Genomic DNA, 22,761 nt, shown 5'->3' with positions numbered 1-22,761 from the left:
ATTTGTAGTTAAGACACTAAAATCATTCCAAGAAGGAATCATAGAACTGAAAATCTTATTTTCCTGACTCACTTATAAGCTTTGATTAGATATCCCTGAGTTGAGTTATTCACATGTCCAGCTTACAAAAGTCATATATATTTTTTTACAACTTCAAGTTATACTCAAATGACTGGTTATATCACAAGTTTTGTAGGCATGGATTTATATAGTTCTATATTATTCTATTCCAGTCCATTATCTAATCAAAAGACGGACTCTTTAATACTTCTGACCTGTGGAAGCTCTTGCATGAGGTAATAGAAGCCTTTATTCTCTTCTCCAAGTAGGGCACTTGCTGGCAAACGTACATCTTCAAAGAATAATTCTGCAGTATCCTAAGAGATCATACAATTGAGTACAGAATTATCTCACTGAAATCCCCCAGTAACCTGATGAGGTGATTATTATTTCCATTGAAAAAACAAAAACAAAACAAGCTGGAAGCCAAGTTGGAGTGGTTAATGATCACACTGGTAAGTGGTAAACCAGGGATTCAAACCCAGGTCTACCTGATTCCAAAAGCGGCTTTCCCATTGCGATACACTGTCATTCTAGCTCTAATACTGTCCAGTTCTGCAGGTATTGAGGACTAAGGATTTCTAATGCATATCAAGTAAAACATGTTTTTCTTTTTGGTAATGAAAAATTACCAAATAGTAGAAAAAATATTTTCTGTTCTTATTTCATAATTTTCTTCAATTTCAAAAATAGAGGGTATTATCATGCAGTTAATTTTCTAAAGCAGATTTTCAAAATACCCTGATTCACTTCCATTGCTGACCACAGTTGCATAATCAGTGGAATAAATTTCCATAATCATTTCTGAAAAGCATATTTTAAGAATCCAGCATAGGAAGGAAGGTATGCTTGTGCTATATGTAGTTCTATATATAAAGCATAATTGAGTAAACTCAATTATTTATAAATAATAAATATGAATTACATTTATAAATGATTTATATTATGAAAACAAATTTACATTATGACTTACCTGGGCTTTTAGTCCCATTTTATGTAGCTTTCGTCCCTTGACAAATCCTTTCATTCCATTTTCCACCAGAAAAAGGCTAATGCCGTGGGCAGGAGAGCGAGCGTCACGATTTGTGACTGCCACTACGATCACAACGTCACTTAGCCACCCATTAGTGATGAATACCTGAAAAACCCCAAGTATACTGTGACGCTCCACAATAACTCAGGTCCATGTGTAAGTCACGATCAGGGGAAAGTACACTCAAGAAGACTAAACCGGACAAAACATGCTTCATACCTCTCTCTGTACTCTCTCTGAATATCTGCAGTGTTGATTATTCATACATGAGGTTATTAAAGAGTAGGGGGAAATTATCCAATGCTTCAAAGAATGAACTCTATTCATTTTCTTCCCACTATTAGTATTGTAAATAATAATAATAATTAACATTATTATGTTCTTTTCCAATTAAAACAAAATTGTCTATAAAAATGATAAACCATATTTTAGAAAGAAGTTTCAGGTGAGAAAACAGAATCTCCTTTGAATGGCACGATACTATTAAAGTATTTGTATTTTCAGGTTTATCAGTTTTCGAAAAGGCGTATTTTCGATTTCATGATGGATGGCCTACCTCTTTCCAAATGGCCTAAATAAGGAAGGTGCTGATTAAGAAGGGATAAAATAACAAAGAGATATTAGTTTATCAGAAAATATTTATCCAGAAAACAAATATACACAGAGCAAATATGAATAATTATCTTTTCACTCTGTATCTTTCCTGGGTCCTCTCAGCCACTTTCCATGGCTTTAGTTGCTATCCATATGCTGATGACTCCAAATCTTTATCTAAGCCAAATTTCTTGCTAGGTTCCAGACCTGTATACACACCTGCTTCTGGATAGTTCCACCTGATGACTCAAGGAATATATACCTTCTCACCCCTAACTCCTATTTAATGTTGAGTATCAATCTATTTTCCCTGTGTCAGTAAATCACATTATTATCCTGCTTCATATTCAATTTGACATCTAGTTCTCTCTAACCTATTTCAACACTTTTTAAATCCATTCACTTCCTTTCACTTCTATTGCCATTACCTTATTTTGGGCCTCATCATTTCCTGGTTAAGTTCCTACAACTGATCTCTCTGCAACTCTATTATCCATCAAGATGTCAGAGGGATCTTTCAAAAATGCAATCTAATCATACCACTTTCACATCTGAAAATTTCTGAATACTTCCTCATAGCTTCAGGATAAATTCTAAATCTTAGCAGGGCATATAAAACTCATCACAAATTGGCACTAGCTTACACTCCTGCCTTATCTCTTATCCAATTTTCCCCTCACTTCTTTTCTGTAGGTTAGCTCTACTGCATTACTTGCTGTCCCCCATATTCTAAGGTCTTCCTCATCTATGGGTCTTTGGAAATCTTGTTTCCTCTACTTGGGGGGCTCTTTCCCAACTCTGCTACAATGAATCCTATTCATCCTGGACAAAGTTCAGACATCACCTCTTCCAAAAAGTATTTCCAGGGAATTCCCTGGCGGTCCAGTGGTTAGGACTCCACGCTTTCACTGCCGAGGGCGCAGGTTAATCCCTGGTCAGGGAACTAAGATCCTGCAAGCCACGCAGCGTGGCTGAAAAAAACAAAAACAAAAAGTCTTTCCAAATTCCCCAAGCTGGGTTAAGTGCTCCCATAGCACCCTGAATTTACCATCATCTTAGCATTTTCCAAGCTATATTCAAATGATCTAATTTTGTCTCTGTCCCTTTGAAATAGCACAGGTATAAAATGGTGTTGGTTACTCTCATCACCTACCATCCATGTCCTTTATAATAAGATTTATGCTCTAAAATCCAGAGCACTGATTCTTACAAATAATGGGAAGTGGCCCAATGATGCTAGTGTTATCTACATGACAGAAAATGAAGGCAGTGATGATGGTATGGTTGTAAGTGACGCAATAATAAAAGACCCTCAACATCTCTCTGTATTAGGAGCTCCTTGAGGGCAGGGACTATTTCCTATTCATATATCTATCCTCAGTGCTTAGTATAGTATTTGGCATATAGGAGGCCTTCAAGGATGTTTGTTGAATAAATGAGAAAAATATATTCCTCAAAAATAATTCTAGGGAATTCCCTGGCAGTCCAGTGGTTAGGACTCTGCATTTCCACTTCAGGGGCACAGGTTTGATCCCTGATCAGGGAACTAAGATCCCGCATGCCACACAGCAGGCCAAAAAAAAAAAAAAAATCATGGTAAAGATATTTTTTCCTATAGTGTTTCTCCATTATACCACTCCCTTCCTCAAAAACCATTCAGGTCTCCCAATTTCCTAACTGTCTAAGATAATAATGACCATTTGTGTAGTTGCCACAGTTGAATTGCTGAAATAGTGCTTTTTTGTTTGTTTTTAATCACAGAGCACCCAGGAATTAGTACCTTTATGTTACTAATATCTAATGTGAGTATTTCTACCATGACTGATACTCTTTCCTAATAAAATTATAAGAGAATTCTCTTTGTAAGAAAGGGCTTTCTTGATTTCTTTCCTAATTATGACAGTCAAAACTTTTAATAGGGCTGAGATTAACCCTAGTGAGGTCATTATTTTTTTTATTTTTATTTTATATTTTGGTATTGAATGCCTATGCCATACGCTCTTTGTAGATGTGCAGATAGTACATAAAGAAAAAGTGTTATAAGGAAAAAGGGAAAAAAAAATCTTCCATGAGTCCATCATATAAATACCATTGTGAACTTCCTTTCTGGTCTTTTTTTCTTTTAATATAGTTGAAATTATTCTATATTTACATTTTATATGCATACTTTACTTAAATGTTAGTATAATCTTTTTACTTAATATAATTATTTTCCTATACCACTAAAAATTTTGTGTTGATGCTTTAGTGGGTGCATATTAGATCATCTTATTGATGTAGTATATTTACTTACTCATTCTTTTACTTTTGCTTCCTCTAAAGTTTTTGTTTTTCCTAATAGAATTTTTGAAAATCAGAGGTACTTTCCTGGGTGGTTCCCACAGAACAGTCTAATTGAGCAGACTGGGCCTGCTTAGAAAGCTGGAGTCATAGAAGAGCGTGGTTCCCATTTCACTTTTGACCAAATACCCTATTCTTCTGTCAAAACAAGCCTTCGGTGTGCAAAGAGTTAATTGACTATATATTACAGTTAATGCTTTATTATAATCCTTAGTATGAATAATGTAGATGAATATTTCATAAAGTATATTTGAAAAACAGCAGTAACTCAAGATAGTCTATAAAAAGAGAATTTCCTAGGGCAAAAGACATACTATATACAACTTTTAGAAGTTCATGATGCATATCAGCCTCTCAGAAAGTGAGAAGTAGAGCATGATTTCCAAATTTATTTGACACCACAGACATTGTTTTTCTGTATAATAACTATGAAACTAGATAATGGAATGGTTTTTAGAACTGGGCTACTCAAAACGTATTCATCAGACTGATGAACAGTTTGTCAGTCCACAAACTGTTATTAGTCCTTAACAATGTAAGTACGGAAAGTGACTGTTTAGAAAATTTCATAGCAATTTAAGTGTCACAACATTCAAGCTTGTGATTTTGCAAATGCAAAGGTATTAGTCTAAAACTAATAAGAAATTTTTTTTTAAACGTTGAAGGAAAAAAAACAAAAATTAGTTTTTCACCAGGCTTTGAAACATTTTTAGCAAGATTTCCTTAGTGTAGACAATGAATATCTTTTCTTCACTTAATATTCAGTCAACAACAAATAGTTACTGAGTGTATACTAGACACAGTTTTAGGTAAACAAAAACCTCTGCCATCAGTGATATTAGATTCTGAAGGTTATATTTACTTCTGAGCCTGTCTGTAACCTTAATCAGAGGCGCTCTCCAATCTTATCAGTGGGTTGATGTGAGGCTCAGAAAGGTTGAAGGGCTCTCAAATTCCAACAGAAATATCTTTCTCTCCTAAAATCTTTTGAAACTCTTCTTGATATTTATTTATAAGTCTTTTCCTCCACTTCTTATCAACATCAAATTCATTAACTCTTAACTATTGTTTGTCCCCTATTTGGACAATGTGAACCTCACCTTTTCCTTTTCTGGTTTGATAAGGGCTGTTTGGAAGCCAAAACAATGTTTTTCATATTAGTGAGGGGGCATGCAAAAGGAACATAGAAGAGGAATAGATTTCACGTAATATAAATGTTGTACAATTCTTACTGTCTCCAAAACAAAGCAGTTCAATTCCTGTGCCAACTCAAGTAAACTCCATTACTGTGTGAGTCCCTAGATCTGAGAGACTCAATGATGAGTAGTCTTTGAGGCTTTGTTACCCACAGCATGACTCTGGGGAGGAGGGCTATGGAAGCCCATCTTTACACACCTTGCTTCCATTGAGAATCCAGTCACTTCCATCCTTTTTGGCATTTGTTCTCACTCCTTGCAAATCACTATAATTCAAAGGATAAAAAATTCATTAATTGGTAATAAATGAACTGTGCAAATGTTGTTATGTAAGTATGTATCTATTGTGATAATTCAAACTGGTTACACAAATATAAAAATTGACATTTAACTAATATTAGGAATGTTCACACAAATGCACTGAAAAGTCATGTCTGATATATGCTAAACTATTTATACAAATGAATATTTGATTGAGATTACATAGACTAACCAGATTTTATAGAGAAAACAAGGCCCAACTAGCATCCAAGACCCTCAAACTGGACTCAGAAGACATTTCAATGCCTACTATATACCTCAGATTATTTGCCCATGTACCTTTCCTGCCTCTGTTCACTTTGGTTCCTTCCCCTATATCTACTGTCCAAAAGCTTAGCTATTTAAAAGACTATGTCGGAAATTCCCTGGTGGTCCAGTGGTTAGGACTTCATGCTTTCACTGCTGAGGGCCCAGGTTCAATCCCTAGTCAGGGAACTAAGATCCCACAAGCCAGGCAGCACGGCCAAAAAAAAAAAAAAAACGCCTATGTCTCAAATGCCACGTCCTCTAACAAGCCTGCTCTACAAGTAGAATAGGTTATTTTTCTAAATATAAACTAAACAAATATTCATAATTTAAATATGAAAAGTACAGGCAATATTCAAGACAAAGGAGAAAAATGAAAAAATTTTAGAAAGCAATTTTACCTACTGTGATAAACATTTTAAAAATACAACCTTCCAGTATTTTTCTATGGAAACAGATACACACATATATGTATTTCTATAAAATTGGAACCATACATATGATCCTGATCTTTGAATAATATCTAATGTTTTTCTATAAGAAAACTTTTATTAGTGGCATAGAATTTCATCATATGAATTATTGTTATGATATATATTTTTAAACACACAAGAATATTCTTTATTTCCACAAACAAGTATTCCGTCTCACTTTTTGGAAACGTTGACAGCCTTCTTCATTTATCTTTTAAGAGAGATTTAAGAGAGATTTCTTTACAGTAGGAAATCCAGCAGGTAGGATTCAAGAATAGATGATTTCAGGGAGACAATTGGAAGTGGTGGTGCATCTAAAAGACTGGAGAACTCATATCCCATCTAAAGGGCTATGTCCCAGCCAATAGGAATAAGGAATCAGAAATAAGAAAAACATAGTATTGTCAGATGTTCCAAATTTTCAAGAAAAGCCATGAATATGGATGTTTATGTACATTTTTCTGGCTTTTAAAGTTGATTCAAGGTTTGTTTTTAAATTAAATAGATTAACCAAATTAAACACGTTCCAGGGCTTCCATAGGTCCCATGAACTGCCCCATCTGTGACTACTGCCTCATGCCTTTCTAGACCTCATGCCATGGTGATACAACCACTTAGAACTCAAGGGGGTAGATATCTGATATCCTTCTCTTATACACTGTAAAGTAATAAAGTATGATTTCTAAAACTAGAAATTAAGGGAGAAATTGACAAACTCAGTCATGACCAAAGGTCAGGGAAGGGATCTGAAACCAAATGCATTGGATTCATCATGAATTTTTTAAAGCAATCTGCTATTGTTGAAGACTTAGGCAGTTTCCACTTCCAATTTTCAAAGATATCCTACAATGAACAGCATCATATATTAAATAGTGTACATCACTTATTTTGTGAAAATTTTCTGATTCTCCTTTTTGTACATGGACTTTGTATTATATATCCCATAGCACTTTATCGCTCTCTGTATCATGCTAAATAATGACCCTTAGAGATAGCAGGTCCTAACCTCTGGAACCTGTTAAGTGTTACCTTATATGGAAAAAGGGTCTTGCAGATGTGATTAATTTAGGACTTTGAGATGGGAAGATTATTTTGGATTATCTAGACGGGTCCTAAATGCAATCACAAGTCTTCTTGTGAGAGAGAGGCAGAGGGAGATTACACAGACTAAAGACGGACATTACAACATGGCCACAGAGGCAGAGATTGGAGTCATGAGGCCACAAAGCAAGGAATGTCGGCAGCCCCCAGGAGATGGAAGAATCAAGGAATGGATTCTCCCCTAGAACCTCTGGAGGGACTGTGGCCTTGCTGATACCTTGATTTGGGGCTGCTGATACCTTGATTTGGGACCACTGATACCAAGTTTGGACTTCCGGCCTTCAGAACTGTGAGAGAATAAAGTTCTGTTGTTTTAAGCCACCCAGTTTGTGTAATTTGTTACAGAAGCACAGAGAATTTTCAGAAAAACACAAATCAAGCAAGCCTTTGTGGGTATGTGTTTAAGTTGGGGATAAATCAAGATCTCTCATTGATACTTTTGCCTCTAGATGAGAGCTGACATACAGTGGGTTGGAACTAAAACATACTGATCGTGAGCTAATAAGATGCAATCAGGATATTGGGCATTAGGCCAGTTATCTTAGAGAGTGATCTTAAAAGCAAAGGAAGAAGATTAAATTCCTACTTCTTTAAGGTCACATTTTTAGGCAAAATAAGTAAACACAACTTTTTTTTTGGCCTCACCATGCAGCTTGTGGGATCTTAGTTCCCTGACCAGGGATTGAACCCAGGCCACTGGCAGTGAGAGCTCCAAGTCCTAACCACTGGGAATTCCCAACAAAACCTTCTTATCTTGGCAAAATTAAATTTCTATACTGGCCTTTAATTATAGATTTATATCTGGGAAAGATAAGTACAATTAAAGCAAATTGCCAAGTAACACTATGGCATATTAGGACATTTAAAAAGAAGCAGCACTGGGACTTCCCTGGCGGTCCAGTGGTTAAGACTCTGCACTTCCACTGCAGGGGGTGCAGGTTCGATTCCTGGTCGGGGAACTAAGATCCTGCATGCCGCACCACAGCCATATAAATAAATAAATAAACAGCACTGACAAAAAAATTTAAAATATCAGGGCCTGATCTTGCAGAAACAAGTCTTGAATTTTCAATTACTGCTTCTGCCACATCTTTAAGTTCTTCCTCTGCATTTCCTGTTTCCCATTGGCCTGTTAGTCACTGCCATTTCCCTGACCATGCTGGCTTGTCAAATGACTGTCCCCTCTCTATACTTTCTTTTGCCATATAACACACAACTCTGAAAAAAATTAGTCTGTCTTTTCTGCCTCTGTTTTCTCAATACCCATCTCACTCCCTTCGAAAGTAATTTCTGCCTCTCCTCTCTCCTGAAATCACAATCAAAAGATCACCACTGGCTGCCATGACTCTTTCTCAATTCTCAACATCTCTGTGGCCTTGACATTACTAACTTCTCACTCCTCTCCTACTGCCTTTTCAAACTCACTTCCCCTCGAGCTCATGAAATAGCAGTTGTCTAGATTTCCTTCAAACTCAGTCCTTCTGTCTCTGTCGCTACATCTTCTGTACAGTTCCAAATGGAATGCAATGCCCAAGGTTTCCTTCTTGGTCTCCTTTTCATCCTTTCACTTTACCCCTTGAGGATCAGGTCCCACCACATGGCTGCTCTTGCAAATTTCTCAATTGTCAGATCTCAGTTTAAATATAACCACTTTTTATAGGTCTTCCCTAGCAGTCATATCTAAATATGAGTTTTTCCCTTCCCCACCAAACACACATGCACCATGAGTCTCTAACACAGCACCTTGTTTCCTTCACAGTACTTATCATAATTTAAATATATTTGTTTACGTGTTTCTTGTCTTTCTCCTCAATAAGCACAGAGACCACATCTGGTTTGATTACCACTGTATACCTGGCACATGGAAGGAACTTATTAAGTAACCACCAAATGACTAAATGATTTATTCATGTCCATTGCTTCAATTCTTTCTTACCTATGAATGGTTTTAAAGCCTATTGCCACCCCCAGCCTGTATCCAGACTTCCAAATCCATATTTTTAATAGCCTGCTGGACATTTCCATGTGAAATGTCACACCACATCTAAAATTCAACATGCCCCAAATTCAACACATATTCTAACATTTATTTACATCACACTATGTTAATATCTCAAATACAACATAAAATACAATGTGCTGTGTTGTTATTTGTATATAATAAGGCCTTACTTTCCTACTGGAATTTGAAGTTACCTAAGGTTGGAAGTGACAATGTGTTCATCTTTGTATCTGTCTTAGCATATCACTCAGAGTGTTGTATAAAGCAGGTACTGAGAAAACATTTGCTGTTAAGGCATTGCTTCCAGCATTTCAAAACCAACCAAATGTTGATTTACCTTCCAGCCCCAGGCTCTGTCATTGCTATGGCACCAATACATTTCCCTGCAGTCATCTGGGGGATGAAGTGCTTAATCTGTTCTTCTGAGCCATAGTTTGCAATATAGGGCATAACAATATCCGAATGAAGACTAAAACCTGGGCCTGTGCAATTCGAATATGCTCTTAGAAAGAAAAAAGAGAAGACAGTTTAAGGCACAACATAGTTATTTTGTTTTCTTTTTAGTTCTTTGATTTCTCAATTAGAAAACAACAACAAAGTACTAAGGGTCCTATCACATTATGTGGTAATAGATTGTCTCCCCACAAACCTATGAAGTTTCTGAAGGTTTTCTCTCTTTTTTTTTTTACTAACCTTTTAATTTCTGGCTCTAACATAGTAACAGTGCTCTAGCAGACCTCAATGATCACTTATGTAATGAAATAAAAGATAAAACGTTTTAAAAAATTTACCACCTATAACTGTATTACCCTAACACAGTAACTATTTTCATTTTAGCAAATGACCTTTGCCATAAGGATATACGTATTCTAATATAGCTGCAGTCATGGTATAAATTTTGTACTTACAAAATTTATCACAATAAATAGCTGCATAATATTACAAACTGCTTATGTACTACAATATACTTTTTCATTGTCCTACTGTTGGACATTTAGATTGCTTCCAAACTTGGGGGATTATGATCTAACATGGCAATGATGTTTGTACATAGATATTATTTTTTATATTGGGTTGGCAAAAGGTTCCTTTGGTTTTTAAGTAAAAATAAAAGATAAATTTTTCATTTTCACCATGAACTCTATTGAACAACGTATTCACCCTTTTGTTCCATTACCTTCTGCCATTTTTCAGGCAACTTCATAATTCCATCTTACCAAAACTTTTTATCTTTTTGAGCAAAGAACTGTTCCAGGTGCCTTTTACAATCTTCCAAGGAAATGAAATTTTTTTCCATTAAGAGAATTTTGTAAAGACCTAAATAAATGGAAATCGAAGGTGCAATGTCTGGTGAATATGGTGGAGGAATCAGAACTTCCCAGCCAATCTGTAAAAGTTTCTGCCTGGTCATCAAAGAAACACGCGGTCTTGTGTTATCCTGATGGAAGATTATGCATTTTCTGTTGACTAATTCTGGACACTTTTTGTCAAGTGCTGCTTTCAGTTGGTCTAATTGGGAGTAGTACTTGTTGGAATTAATCGTTTGGTTTTCCGGGAGGAGCTCATAATAGAGGACTCCCTTCCTATCCCATCATATACACAACATCACCTTCCTTGGATGAAGACAGGCCTTTGGTGTGGTTGGTGGTGGTTCATTTAGCTTGCCCCATGATCTCTTCTGTTCCACATTATTGCACAGTGTCCACTTTTCATCGCCCATCACAATTTGTTTTGAAAACGGAATGTTTTCATTACGTTTCAGTAGAGAATCACATGCAGAAATATGGTCAAGAAGGTATTTTTGGCTTAACTTATGTGGAACCCAAACATCAAAGTGATTAACATAAGCAAGCTGGTGCAAATGAATTTTTTTTTTCCTAGGAATTTTCTTTATATTTCCACTTGACTTTTACATATTTTTTTTCTTATTAGTCATCCATTTTATACACATCAGTATATACATGTCAAACCCAATCGCCCAATTCATCCCACCACCACCCCCAACCCCTGTGGCTTTCCCCCCTTGGTGTCCATTCGTTTTTTCTCTACATCTGTGACTCTATTTCTGCCCTGCAAACCAGTTCATCTGTACCATTTTCTAGCTTCCACATATATGCGTTAATATACGATATTTGTTTTTCTCTTTCTGACTTACTTCTCTCTGTATGACAGTCTCTACAAATGACCCAATTTCATTCCTTTTTATGGCTGAGTAATATTCCATTGTATATATGGACCACATCTTCTTTATGCATTCATCTGTCGATGGGCATTTAGGTTGCTTCCATGACCTGGCTGTTGTAAATAGTGCTGCAATGAACATTGGGGTGCATGTGCCTTTTTGAATTATGGTTTTCTCTGGGTATATGCCCAGTAGTGGGATTGCTGGGTCATATGGTAATTCTATTTTTAGTTCTTTAAGGAACTTCCATACTGTTCTCCATAGCGGTTGTATCAATTTACGTCCCACCAACAGTGCAAAACGGTTCCCTTTTCTCCACACCCTCTCCAGCATTTGTTGTTTGTAGATTTTCTGATGATGTCCATTCTAACTGGTATGAGGTGATACCTCATTGTAGTTTTGATTTGCATTGCTCTAATAATTAGTGATGTTGAGCAGCTTTTCATGTGCTTCTTGGCCATCTGTATGTCTTCTTTGGAAAAATGCCTATTTAGGTCTTCTACCCATTTTTGGATTGGGTTGTTTCTTTTTTTAATATTGACCTGCATGAGCTGTTTATATATTTTGGAGATTAATCCTTTGTCTGATGATTCCTTTGCAAATATTTTCTCCCATTCTGAGGGTTGTCTTTTCGTCTTGTTTATGGTTTCCTTTGCTGTGCAAAAGCTTTGAAGTTTCATTAGGTCCCGTTTGTTTATTTTTGTTTTTATTTCCATTACTCTAGGAGGTGGATCAAAAAAGATCTTGCTGTGATTTATGTCAAAGAGTGTTCTTCCTATGTTTTCCTCTAAGAGTTTTATAGTGTTTGGTCTTACATTTAGGTCTCGAATCCATTTTGAGTTTATTTTTGGGTATGGTGTTCTAGTTTCATTCTTTTACATGTAGCTGTCCAGTATTCCCAGCACCACTTATTGAAGAGACTGTCTTTTCTCCATTTTATATCCTTGCCTCCTTTGCCATAGATTAGTTGACCATAGGTGCGGGGGTTTATCTCTGGGCTTTCTATCTTGTTCCATTGATCTAGGTTTCTGTTTTTGTGCCAGTACCATATTATCTTAATTACTGTAGCTTTCTAGTATAGTCTGAAGTCAGGGAGTCTGATTCCTCCAACTCCTTTTATTTCCCTCAAGACTGCTGTGGCTATTTGGGGTCTTTTGTGTCTCCATACAAATTTTAAGATTCTTTGTTCTAATTCTGTAAAAAATGCCATTGGTAATTTGATAAGGATTGCACTGAATCTGTAGACTGCTTTGGGTAGTATAGTCATTTTCACAATATTGATTCTTCCAATCCAAGAACATGGTATAGCTCTCCATCTGCTGGTATCATCTTTAATTTCTTTCATCAGTGTCTTATAGTTTTCTGCATACAGGTCTTTTGTCTACCTAGTTAGGTTTATTCCTAGGCATTTTATTCTTCTTGTTGCAATGGTATATGGGAGTGTTTCCTTAATTTATCTTTCAGATTTTTCGTCATTAGTGTATAGGAATGCAAGAGATTTCTGTGCATTAATTTTGTATCCTGCTACTTTACCAAATTCATTGATTAGCTCTAGTAGTTTTCTGGTGGCATCTTTAGGATTCTCTATGTATAGTATCATGTCATCTGCAAAGAATGACAGTTTTACTTCTTCTTTTCCAATTTGTATTCCTTTTATTTCTTTTTCTTCTCTGATTGCCGTGGCTAGAACTTCCAAAACTATGTTGAATGATAGTGGCGAGAATGGACATCCTTGTCTTCTTCCTGATCTTAGAGGAAATGCCTTCAGTTTTTCACCATTGAGAATGATGTTTGCTGTGGGTTTGTCCTATATGGCCTTTATTATGTTGAGGCAGGTTCCTTCTAGGCCCACTTTCTGGAGAGTTTTTATCCTAAATGGGTGTTGAATTTTGTCAAAAGCTTTTTCTGCATCTATTGAGATGATCTTATGGTTTTTCTTCTTCAATTTGTTAATATGGTATATCACATTGACTAATTTGCGTATATTGAAGAATCCTTGCATCCCTGGGATAAATCCCACTTGATCGTGGTGTATGATCCTTTTAATGTACTGTTGGATTCTGTTAGCTAGTATTTTGTTGAGGATTTTTGCATCTATATTCATCAGTGATATTGGTCTGTAATTTTCTTTTTTTGTAGTATCTTTGTCCGGTTTTGGTATCAGGGCGATGGTGGCCTCATAGAATGAGTTTGGGAGTGTTCCTTCCTCTGCAATTTTTTGGAAGAGTTTGAGAAGGATGGGTGTTAGCTCTTCTCTAAATGTTTGATAGAATTCAACTGTGAAGCCATCTGGTCCTGGACTTTTGTTTGTTGGAAGATTTTTAATCACTGTTTCAATTTCATTACTTGTGATTGGTCTGTTCATATTTTCTATTTCTTCCTGGTTCAGTCTTGGAAGGTTATACCTTTCTAAGAATTTGTCCATTTCTTCCAGGTTGTCCACTTTATTGGCATAGAGTTGCTTGTAGTAGTCTCTTAGGATTCTTTGTATTTCTGCGGTGTCTGTTGTAACTTCTCCTTTTTCATTTCTAATTTTATTGATTTGAGTCCCCTCCTTCTTTTTCTTGATGAGTCTGCCTAATGGTTTATCAATTTTGTTTATCTTCTCAAAGAACCAGCTTTTAGTTTTATTGATCTTTGCTATTGTTTTCTTTGTTTCTATTTCATTTATTTCTGCTCTGATCTTTATGATTTATTTCTTTCTGCTAACTTTGGGTTTTGTTTCTTCTTCTTTCTCTAGTTCCTTTAGGTGTAAGGTTAGATTGTTTATTTGAGATTTTTCTTGTTTCTCGAGGTAGGCTTGTATAGCTATAAACTTCCCTCTTAGAACTGCTTTTGCTGCATCCCATATGTTTTGGATCATCGTGTTTTCATTGTGATTTGTCTCTAGGTATTTTTTGATTTTGTCTTTGATTTCTTCAGTGATCTCTTGGTTATTTAGTAACGTATTGTTTAGCCTCCATGTGTTTGTGTTTTTTACATTTTTTTCCCTGTAATTTATTTCTAATCTCATAGCATTGTGGTCAGAAAAGATGCTTGATATGATTTCAATTTTCTTAAATTTACTGAGGCTTGATTTGTGACCCAGGATGTGATCTATCCTGGAGAATGTTCCATGCACACTTGAGAAGAAAGTGTAATCCTGATGTTTTTGGATGGTATATCCTATAAATATCAATTAAATCTATCTGGTTTATTGTGTCATTTAAAGCTTGTGTTTCCTTATTAATTTTCTGTTTGGATGATCTGCCTATTGGTTTAAGTGAGGTGTTAGAGTCTCCCACTATTTTTTTTTTTTTTTTTTTTTGTTACTTGCCTTTCTTTTATTTATTTATTTATTTATTTATGGCTGTGTTGGGTCTTCGTTTCTGCGCGAGGGCTTTCTCCAGTTGTGGCAAGCGGGGGCAACTCTTCATCGCGGTGCGCGGGCCTCTCACTATCGCGGCCTCTCTCGTTGCGGAGGACAGGCTCCAGACGCGCAGGCTCAGTAATTGTGGCTCACGGGCCCAGCTGCTCCGTGGCATGTGGGATCTTCCCAGACCAGGGCTCGAACCCGTATCCCCTGCATTGGCAGGCAGACTCTCAACCACTGCGCCACCAGGGAAGCCCTCCCCCACTATTATTGTGTTACTGTCGATTTCCGCTTTTAGAGCTCTTAGCAGTTGCCTTACGTATTGAGGTGCTCCTATGTTGGGTGCATAAATATTTACAATTGTTATATCTTCTTCTTGGATTGATCCCTTGATCATTATGTAGTGTCCTTCTTTGTCCCTTGCAATAGTCTTTATTTTAAAGTCTATTTTATCTGATATGAGGATTGCTATTCCAGCTTTCTTTTGATTTCCATTTGCATGGAATATCTTTTTCCATCCTCTCACTTTCAGTCTGTATGTGTCCCTCGGTCTGAAGTGGGTCTCTTGTAGACAGCATATATATGGGTCTTGTTTTTGTATCCATTCAGTAAGCCTGTGTCTTTTGGTTGGAGCATTTAATCCATTCACGTTTAAGGCAATTATGATACGTATGTTCCTATTACCATTTTCTTAATTGTTTGGGGTTTGTTTTTGTAGGTCCTTTTCCTTTCTTGTGTTTCCCACTTAGAGAAGTTCCTTTAGCATTTGTTGTAGAGCTGGTTTGGTGGTGCTGAATTCTCTTAGCTTTTGCTTGTCTGTAAAGCTTTTGATTTCTCCATCAAGTCTGAATGAGATCCTTGCTGGGTAGAGTAATCTGGGTTGTAGTTTCTTCCCTTTCATCACTTTAAGTATATCATGCCACTCCCTTCTGGCTTGTAGAGTTTCTGCTGAGAAATCAGCTGTTAACCTTATGGGAGTTCCCTTGTACGATATTTGTCGTTTTTCCCTTGCTGCTTTCAATAATTTTTCGTTGTCTTTAATTTTTGCCAATTTGATTACTATGTGTCTCGGCATGTTTCTCCTTGGGTTTATCCTGTATGGGACTCTCTGTGCTTCCTGGACTTGGGTGGCTATTTCTTTTCCCATGTTAGGGAAGTTTTCAACTATAATCTCTTCAAATATTTTCTCGGGTCGTTTCTCTCTCTCTTCTCCTTCTGGGACCCCTATAATGTGAATATTGTTGTGTTTAATGTTGTCCCAGAGGTCTCTTAGGCTGTCTTCATTTCTTTTCATTCTTTTTTCTTTATTCTGTTCCACAGCAGTGAATTCAACTATTTTGTCTTCCAGGTCACTTTTCTGTTCTTCTGCCTCAGTTATTCTGCTATTGATTCCTTCTAGTTTAGTTTTTATTTCAGTTATTGTATTGTTCATCTCTGTTTGTTTGTTCTTTAATTCTTCTGGGTCTTTGTTAAACATTTCTTGCATCTTCTCGATCTTTGCCTCCATTCTTTTTCTGAGGTCCTGGATCATCTTCACTATCATTATTCTGAATTCTTTTTCTGGAAGGTTGCCTATTTCCACTTCATTTAGTTGTTTTTCTGGGGTTTTATCTTGTTCCTTCATCTGGTACATAGTCCTCTCTCTGCCTTTTCATCTTGTCTATCTTTCTGTGAATGTGGTTTTTGATCCACAGGCTGCAGGACTGTAGTTCTTCTTGCCTCTGCTGTGTGCCCTCTGGTGGATGAGGCTATCTAGTGCAAATGATTTTCAACCCTTGATTTGTATGTTTTGAGTATGTCGGCTATCTCCCAGGTGGTATAACGTTGATTGTTCTCAACAAATATCTCAGTTTGATTGCTATCAACTTCAACTGGTCTACCCGACCGCGGAGCATCGTCCAGCGAGAAATCTCCAGTATGAATCTTTGCAAACCATTTTTGACACATTCGATAATTCACAACACCTTCTCCGTACACTGCACAAATCTTTTTTTTTGCGTTTCAGTTGCATTTCTACCTTTCATGAAATAATAAAGCATAATATGCCAAAAATGTTGCTTCTTTTCTTCCACCTTCAATATTAAAATGGCTACACAAAAATTCACCAATTTTAATATGTCTTTTTTTAAATGCACACTAATATGACAGCTGTCACAATAGAATCTAACAAAATTGTTTTGAATGAAGTTAAAGACAACTAAGTGCTACTAGAGCCATCTTATGGAAAAAACCAAACAAACTTTTTGGCCAACCCAATATTTAAGAGCAGAAATACTTTAATTTTTTATGTATCCATGCTTTTACTCTCCAAGGCATTTATTGTTCCAATATATAATGCCACCAAGAGTATATGAATGTGTCACTTTCACTGCAACCTTGTCAGCACTGGTTATTATGATTTTTCATTTTCACTAACTTTTGTACTCAAAATGATACCTCCAGATTCATTTAATTTGCATCTGATTGGTAGTAAGGGTAAACTTTTTTTATCTAAAAAACCTATTTTCATTTCTTTTTTGATGAATTGCTGGTTCAAATCTTTTGCTCATTTATCAACTGAAATCTTCATTTGTTCTTATGTATGAAACAGACACATGGGTCAATTAGAAATGAAACACCTATTTTAACAACTTAAAAGAGGATTTTCAATCTTATAAGAAGATTAGAAAACATTTTAAAATCATCACTCAGAAAAGTGAACTGACGAAACAAGACTCAACTTCAAATGTTTCCATACTTACTGCTCCTCCCAAACAACAGCTGACGAGTACAAGTCCCCCCCAATGCCACCATGACGCTCTGCAATATTGACACCAAGCAGTCCTTGTTTTCCAGCTTTTTCCCAAAGCTCCCTACTCACTTCTCCAGCTTTCTCCCATCTGCAAATAACAAACATTTTAAAATCAGAAAAATGTTTTTCATATTATTTAAATGGCCACATTTTGAATTTATGAATGATTTTGTTCAGGAATAGTTCCTTAATTTAAAGTAATTAAAAAGGGGGTGCTCTCACACCCTGTGACAATAGCAGGGCCCAACAAGAAAAAGAAAGATTCCTCTTTCCCAGCAAAGACTCAGTCATTGAAAAGCCCTGGACTCTTTGTTTACTCTAGCCCTCCTAACTTCCTTTTCCCCTCTATGAAAGTGCTCTCCTTCCCTTGCTGAGCAGTGACTTGCACATAGATCACCATGGTTGCGGACCATAAACCCATTTTTTGCGGGAGAAAAAACTGGCAGTCGATTAGGTCAACATATTTTTTAATTGTATATTTTAAAACTCATTTAAGAAGATTTGAACTAGTTTAAGAATCCCGTAATCTTACAGTATTATACTGAAGAGTGGTAAAAATGTTAATAAAGCTCTGAACACAGTACTTTTTCTAGAGAACAACAGAGCATTCTAGGAAATGGTCCTTCTTGGACTTCTAACGTGCATTACTTTCAAAGAAAATGTGCGACTTACTCTGCGTGATGAGGAATCACTTCTTCTTGAAAAAACTTCCTTACACTTTCCCGGAAAATGTCATGTTCTGAAGAGAAGATTCTTCTAATTCCTATATCTGTTAATTTTTTAGCAGAAGGAGTTTCTAAACGTTCCTCCCCTCCGGAATGAGAACATCTTAAAAATATACATACATTAAGAAAATTAAGTGAATTGTTACTCTTCACATCCAAATTAAAGTCACTGAACAACATGAAAGAAAGAGTCTGAAATTTGACAAACTGGTTCAAATTTGAGCAGCAGCACTTTAGGATCTATCTCGATTGGATGAGACTAAGAAGTAGTTTACCCTTATTCAACTCAGTCTTCACTTCCAAATCCCTACAGAGGATGTCATGCCTAGAACTAATCACATGTTTGAGCTGAAGTAGAATAGTACTGTAGGGTGATGCCGATTAAATAATGTAAAATTCAAATAGTACAATAGAATAATACTGAAAAGTTTTCATGTAATGTACAATGTTTAAAATAATGTAACCCCCCCATTAATAGTTTATCTAGAATCATACAATTTCAAATGGCAGGTGTACAGGATGCAAACTGTGTTGACTTTTATTGCCACATTACAATCTGGGTGTAAAGCAAAATCAAAGTGCCCACCAGTCTCTGTAGGGATTAGTCCAGAATTATTCAAGATCTTTGGAAACTGACCTTTTCTCTCCCCGCACCCCCACACCCCCCATATTAAGCTTAAAAAGAGACTGCTCTGTAGTTCCTTTTGTTCAATGGTCTTCAGATCGCCCCCTGCCCCGGCCGGGGGTACGCCTGAAAAGATTTTGAAACTCTGTGTACCACTTTGTACATTTTTAAGCTCACATCTAAAAAAACTTTTTATCATATATTCAAATATTACCAGAAGATGTTTTTCTGTTTTGCACCATATTGTTTTGGGTTTCTCTCTTCCTTAGTTGGACCCTGACCTGATCTGATCCTATCCTGTCCTTTCCTTCCCTTTTCTTTCTCTTCCTCTTCTTCTTCTTAGTCCAGAAAAGACCCAGTCTTGTTTATTGGCAATTAGGCTATTTCAATCTTTTTTCCCTTGAAATGGATTATTTTTTTCCAGTTTATATATCTTTCCTTAACGCAATGGACTGAATTGTGCCCGCCCCCTCCTCCAACCCAATTCATATGTTGAAGCTCAAACTCCCAATGTAATGGTATTTGGAGATATGGCTTTGAGGAGGTAATTACAGTTAAATGAGGTCATAAGTGTGGAGTCCTAAACCAAGAGGCTTGGCTTACATTATAAGAAGGAGAAGAGAGAGATATAGCTCTGTGTGCACACAACAAGGAAAGGCCTAGTGAGGACATAGGGAGAAGGGGGCCATCTACAAGCCAGGAAGAGAGCTCTCACCAGCAAATGAACTGGCCAGCACCTTGATCTTGGACTATCCAGCCACTAGAATTATGAGGAATAGACTTCTGTTGTTAAACTATCCAGTCTATAGTATTTGGGTATGTAAGCCTGAGCTGATTAATACACTTAATATGTATTTTGTGTCATTTTGCTTTAGGCTTATCTTTTATATACAACTTTTAGTTGAGTTTTATTTGTTAATACAATCTGAAATGTCTTTTAAGTGGTAACCTTTAGCTGAGAACTTTTAATATTACATTTTTTACACCTGGTCTGCCTTTTATCTTCACATTTTTCTGGTTTGCTACTCTGTCATCCAACTCATCATTTTTAATAGCTTATTTATTCATTTAGCCAACAAATACTTTCTGAGTGCCTAATAGGTACTAGGAACCATTCAGGTAACTTGGGATACAACAGTGAGTAAGGGCCTTGCACACCACTGTAATGTTACAGCAAAAGAGACTAAAATCTACTTTATCCTATATTGAAATGACTCGTTCCAATTTCTTTATAATGCACACATTGGTCCATACTTGGGATTTTTCCTCAAGGAAAAAAATATGCTGAGACTAGGGAACTGGAGCTCTAAGACACTGAATCATTTGTCAACATAATTAGTAAATAATAGAGTGGAACTTATATCCAAGTCTGCCTGGATCTTAAAATTGTATATCCCATGTAACATTAAAGAAATCTTTGGAACATTTCTAAGTAAAACACACCAAGACACAGGAAAGTGAAAGAAGTGCCAGAAAGAACAGAGATTTTCAGATCAGTCAAAAGTGTTCAAGCGAGAACACGTAGAGGGAAGAAAATCAAAACACTTGGCAGTAACTTTGTTGGAGTATCCATTTTTTGCCAAGACCAAGGAACCCGTACAAAATAAATCGGCCCTTTTTCTCCCCATAAAAACCAGGAAATCTGTACTGAATAAATTGTCCATTGTTTTCCTAAAGCATTAAACTGCTACTCATCTAACAGGCTAGGCTCTAATTATTATTATTATCATTATTTTTAAAGCCTCATTTACATTATAAAAGGGAGACAGTCTCTGCCAGCACCTTCAGGTAGGGAGCTGGTTATAAATACACAATTTTGGGCCTCATCCCAGGCCAAATGAATCAGTCTGTACATTTGACCCTTGAACCACACAGGGGTTAGGGACGCCCAACCTCCATGCAGTTGAAAATCCATGTATATATACCCCACCGTCAGCCCTCCATATTTGTGCTTCCTCCAGAGCACAGTTCTGCATCCTCAGATTCAACCAACCATGGATTGTATAGTACTGTAGTATTTACTATGGAAAAAAATTCCCATGTAAGTGGACCCTCGCGATTCAAATACATGCTGTTCAAGGGTTGACTGTATTTTAATAACATTCCTAAGTGATTCATACGCAATTAAAGTTTAAGAAGCCTGTTATATTAAAACTAAAGTCTCTGACCTATTCAGAGGGTCCCTCAGGTCCTCCTTTTTCCAATATTCTTCCTATACTTCAGCCAAAATAACTTATCACAATTGACAATGCAGAAGCAGGTTTGAAAATCAGACTGTCTTCTATTAAGCCAGACGTTAAGGGATCTACAAAAATGTAAAACAATGTCACTCATCTCACTTTTTTTTTGGAAAAGTTATTTTTCATAAAAATGTTATTTATGTTAACATGTAATGAGTTACTTTTACGTAAACTAAATATTTGTAAAATTTCCCAGTTTTGTAGCTATCTATTGACATCAATGTCCATAGATAAAACTCACATAAACAAAAGATCTTGAAGGTCCTCCAATTTTAACGGCACAAAGGAATCTTGATACCAAAAAATCTGAGCATCACTGTCCTATGAAGTTCGGGGAAGAGCTTAGAAAACTACGTGTATCCGAATGTAAAAAGTCACTCCTCGGTGAAGCCCTCCCAGCCCTCCTCACGAGCAGCAAAAGTTTTGTTTCCCGCTCCCATAGCATCTTAGAGTTACCATAAGGCCGCCATGAGCTAATTTATCCATCCTGTCACTCTCATTAAATAGGGAATCCTCGGTGCTTCCAGCTTTGAGGTGTCAGACGGTACAGGAAGCTTTTGATCTTATAAACACGACCTTAATAGTCACTGAGCCACTTAGAAACTCTCTCCATTAATTCCTCTGCATTTACTTAATTAAAGGATTTGTTAAATCTCAAGTTAATTTCATTGTCTAACGGGCCGTCGCCAGCTCTTTCCTGTCTCAGGATGTCTTCTCCATGACACTTGTCTAGGTCAGCGTCGCTGCAAGTGCTTTTCTCAAGATCTGGGAGGCGGTGGGAGTCCAGCTCCCAAGTTCACTATGGGGCGGTGCCTTTTTGCCACAGATCTAACTGGGCCAAAGGTCGTGGCTCGAACTCGTGCAACTATGGCCAAGGGGTGACTCCCCGCCCTCGCCTCGCAGGAACTCTTCGGAATGCAGACTCACGGTGCCGACCGCAGGCCTCGGAACCAGACGGGTTGGACTGGGGCCAGAGAGGGAGCATTTAGGGCCCCTCCCCTTCGGCTGTCCCCGCGTTGAAGCTGCTAGGCCGGCGCCCCCGCGCTCGCCCCAGTGGGTCCGACCCAGGTTCTGGGAGCCAAGGGGCGAGGCCCAGCCCCTTCTCCCACCCTCTCTCGCCCCAACAGCTCAGCCCAAGCCCCGGGGGCCGATGCCGCCGGCCCCTCGAGCGCGCGCCGGCTGATTCCCAGCCCCCAGGAGCGGTGTGCGTGTAGCGGCCCGGCCCTGCAGCCTCCCGGCCGGAGCAGCTGGAGCGGGGCGGGCACTCACCTCGAGGCCGGCGGCACGCTCGGCGCACAGCGGCCGCCCCACAAGCGTAGGGCCCCGCGGAGGAGGCGTGTGGCCATGGCTGGGACAGCGAGGGGCGGCAGGGGCGACGGACTCGTCTCCTCGGTGACTCCGAGCGCGCAAGGCGAGGCGCCGGGCCAGTCCCGCCGGAAAAACGTCGCGCAGCCGCGCTGGTAAATGCGCGCCCTGGGCG

The 22,761-nt window shown here is 37.7% G+C and overlaps 1 protein-coding gene and 1 pseudogene across 3 annotated transcripts in view; both read right to left on the bottom strand.

Annotated features, from left to right (window-relative positions):
• Positions 1–22,760, bottom strand: part of ACADL (acyl-CoA dehydrogenase long chain) — a 39,347-nt gene extending 16,587 nt beyond the window's left edge. Inside the window, exons 1-7 of one of the 2 annotated variants that reach the window (XM_082396369.1) lie at positions 22,551–22,760; positions 18,364–18,519; positions 17,642–17,779; positions 9,704–9,868; positions 5,423–5,489; positions 1,034–1,198; positions 276–377 (exon numbers count right to left, since the gene is read on the bottom strand). In XM_082396369.1, coding sequence (XP_082252495.1) covers positions 276–377; positions 1,034–1,198; positions 5,423–5,489; positions 9,704–9,868; positions 17,642–17,779; positions 18,364–18,519; positions 22,551–22,627 — 870 coding nt within the window. In that variant the 5' untranslated portion in view covers positions 22,628–22,760. The remainder of the gene's footprint in view (positions 1–275; positions 378–1,033; positions 1,199–5,422; positions 5,490–9,703; positions 9,869–17,641; positions 17,780–18,363; positions 18,520–22,550) is intronic. The other variant, XM_082396370.1, reaches the window with a different exon arrangement.
• LOC309630740 (tigger transposable element-derived protein 1 pseudogene) overlaps positions 1–22,761 on the bottom strand; it is a 213,618-nt pseudogene that overhangs the window by 176,689 nt on the left and 14,168 nt on the right. The gene's annotated exons all lie outside the window — the stretch shown is intronic.

The sequence above is a fragment of the Balaenoptera borealis genome (assembly GCF_965194805.1).
Source record: "Balaenoptera borealis genome assembly, chromosome: 6".
Lineage (NCBI taxonomy): Eukaryota > Metazoa > Chordata > Mammalia > Artiodactyla > Balaenopteridae > Balaenoptera > Balaenoptera borealis.
The sequence above is the reverse complement of the archived record's forward strand: the minus strand, read 5'-3'. Positions and strand labels throughout refer to the sequence as shown.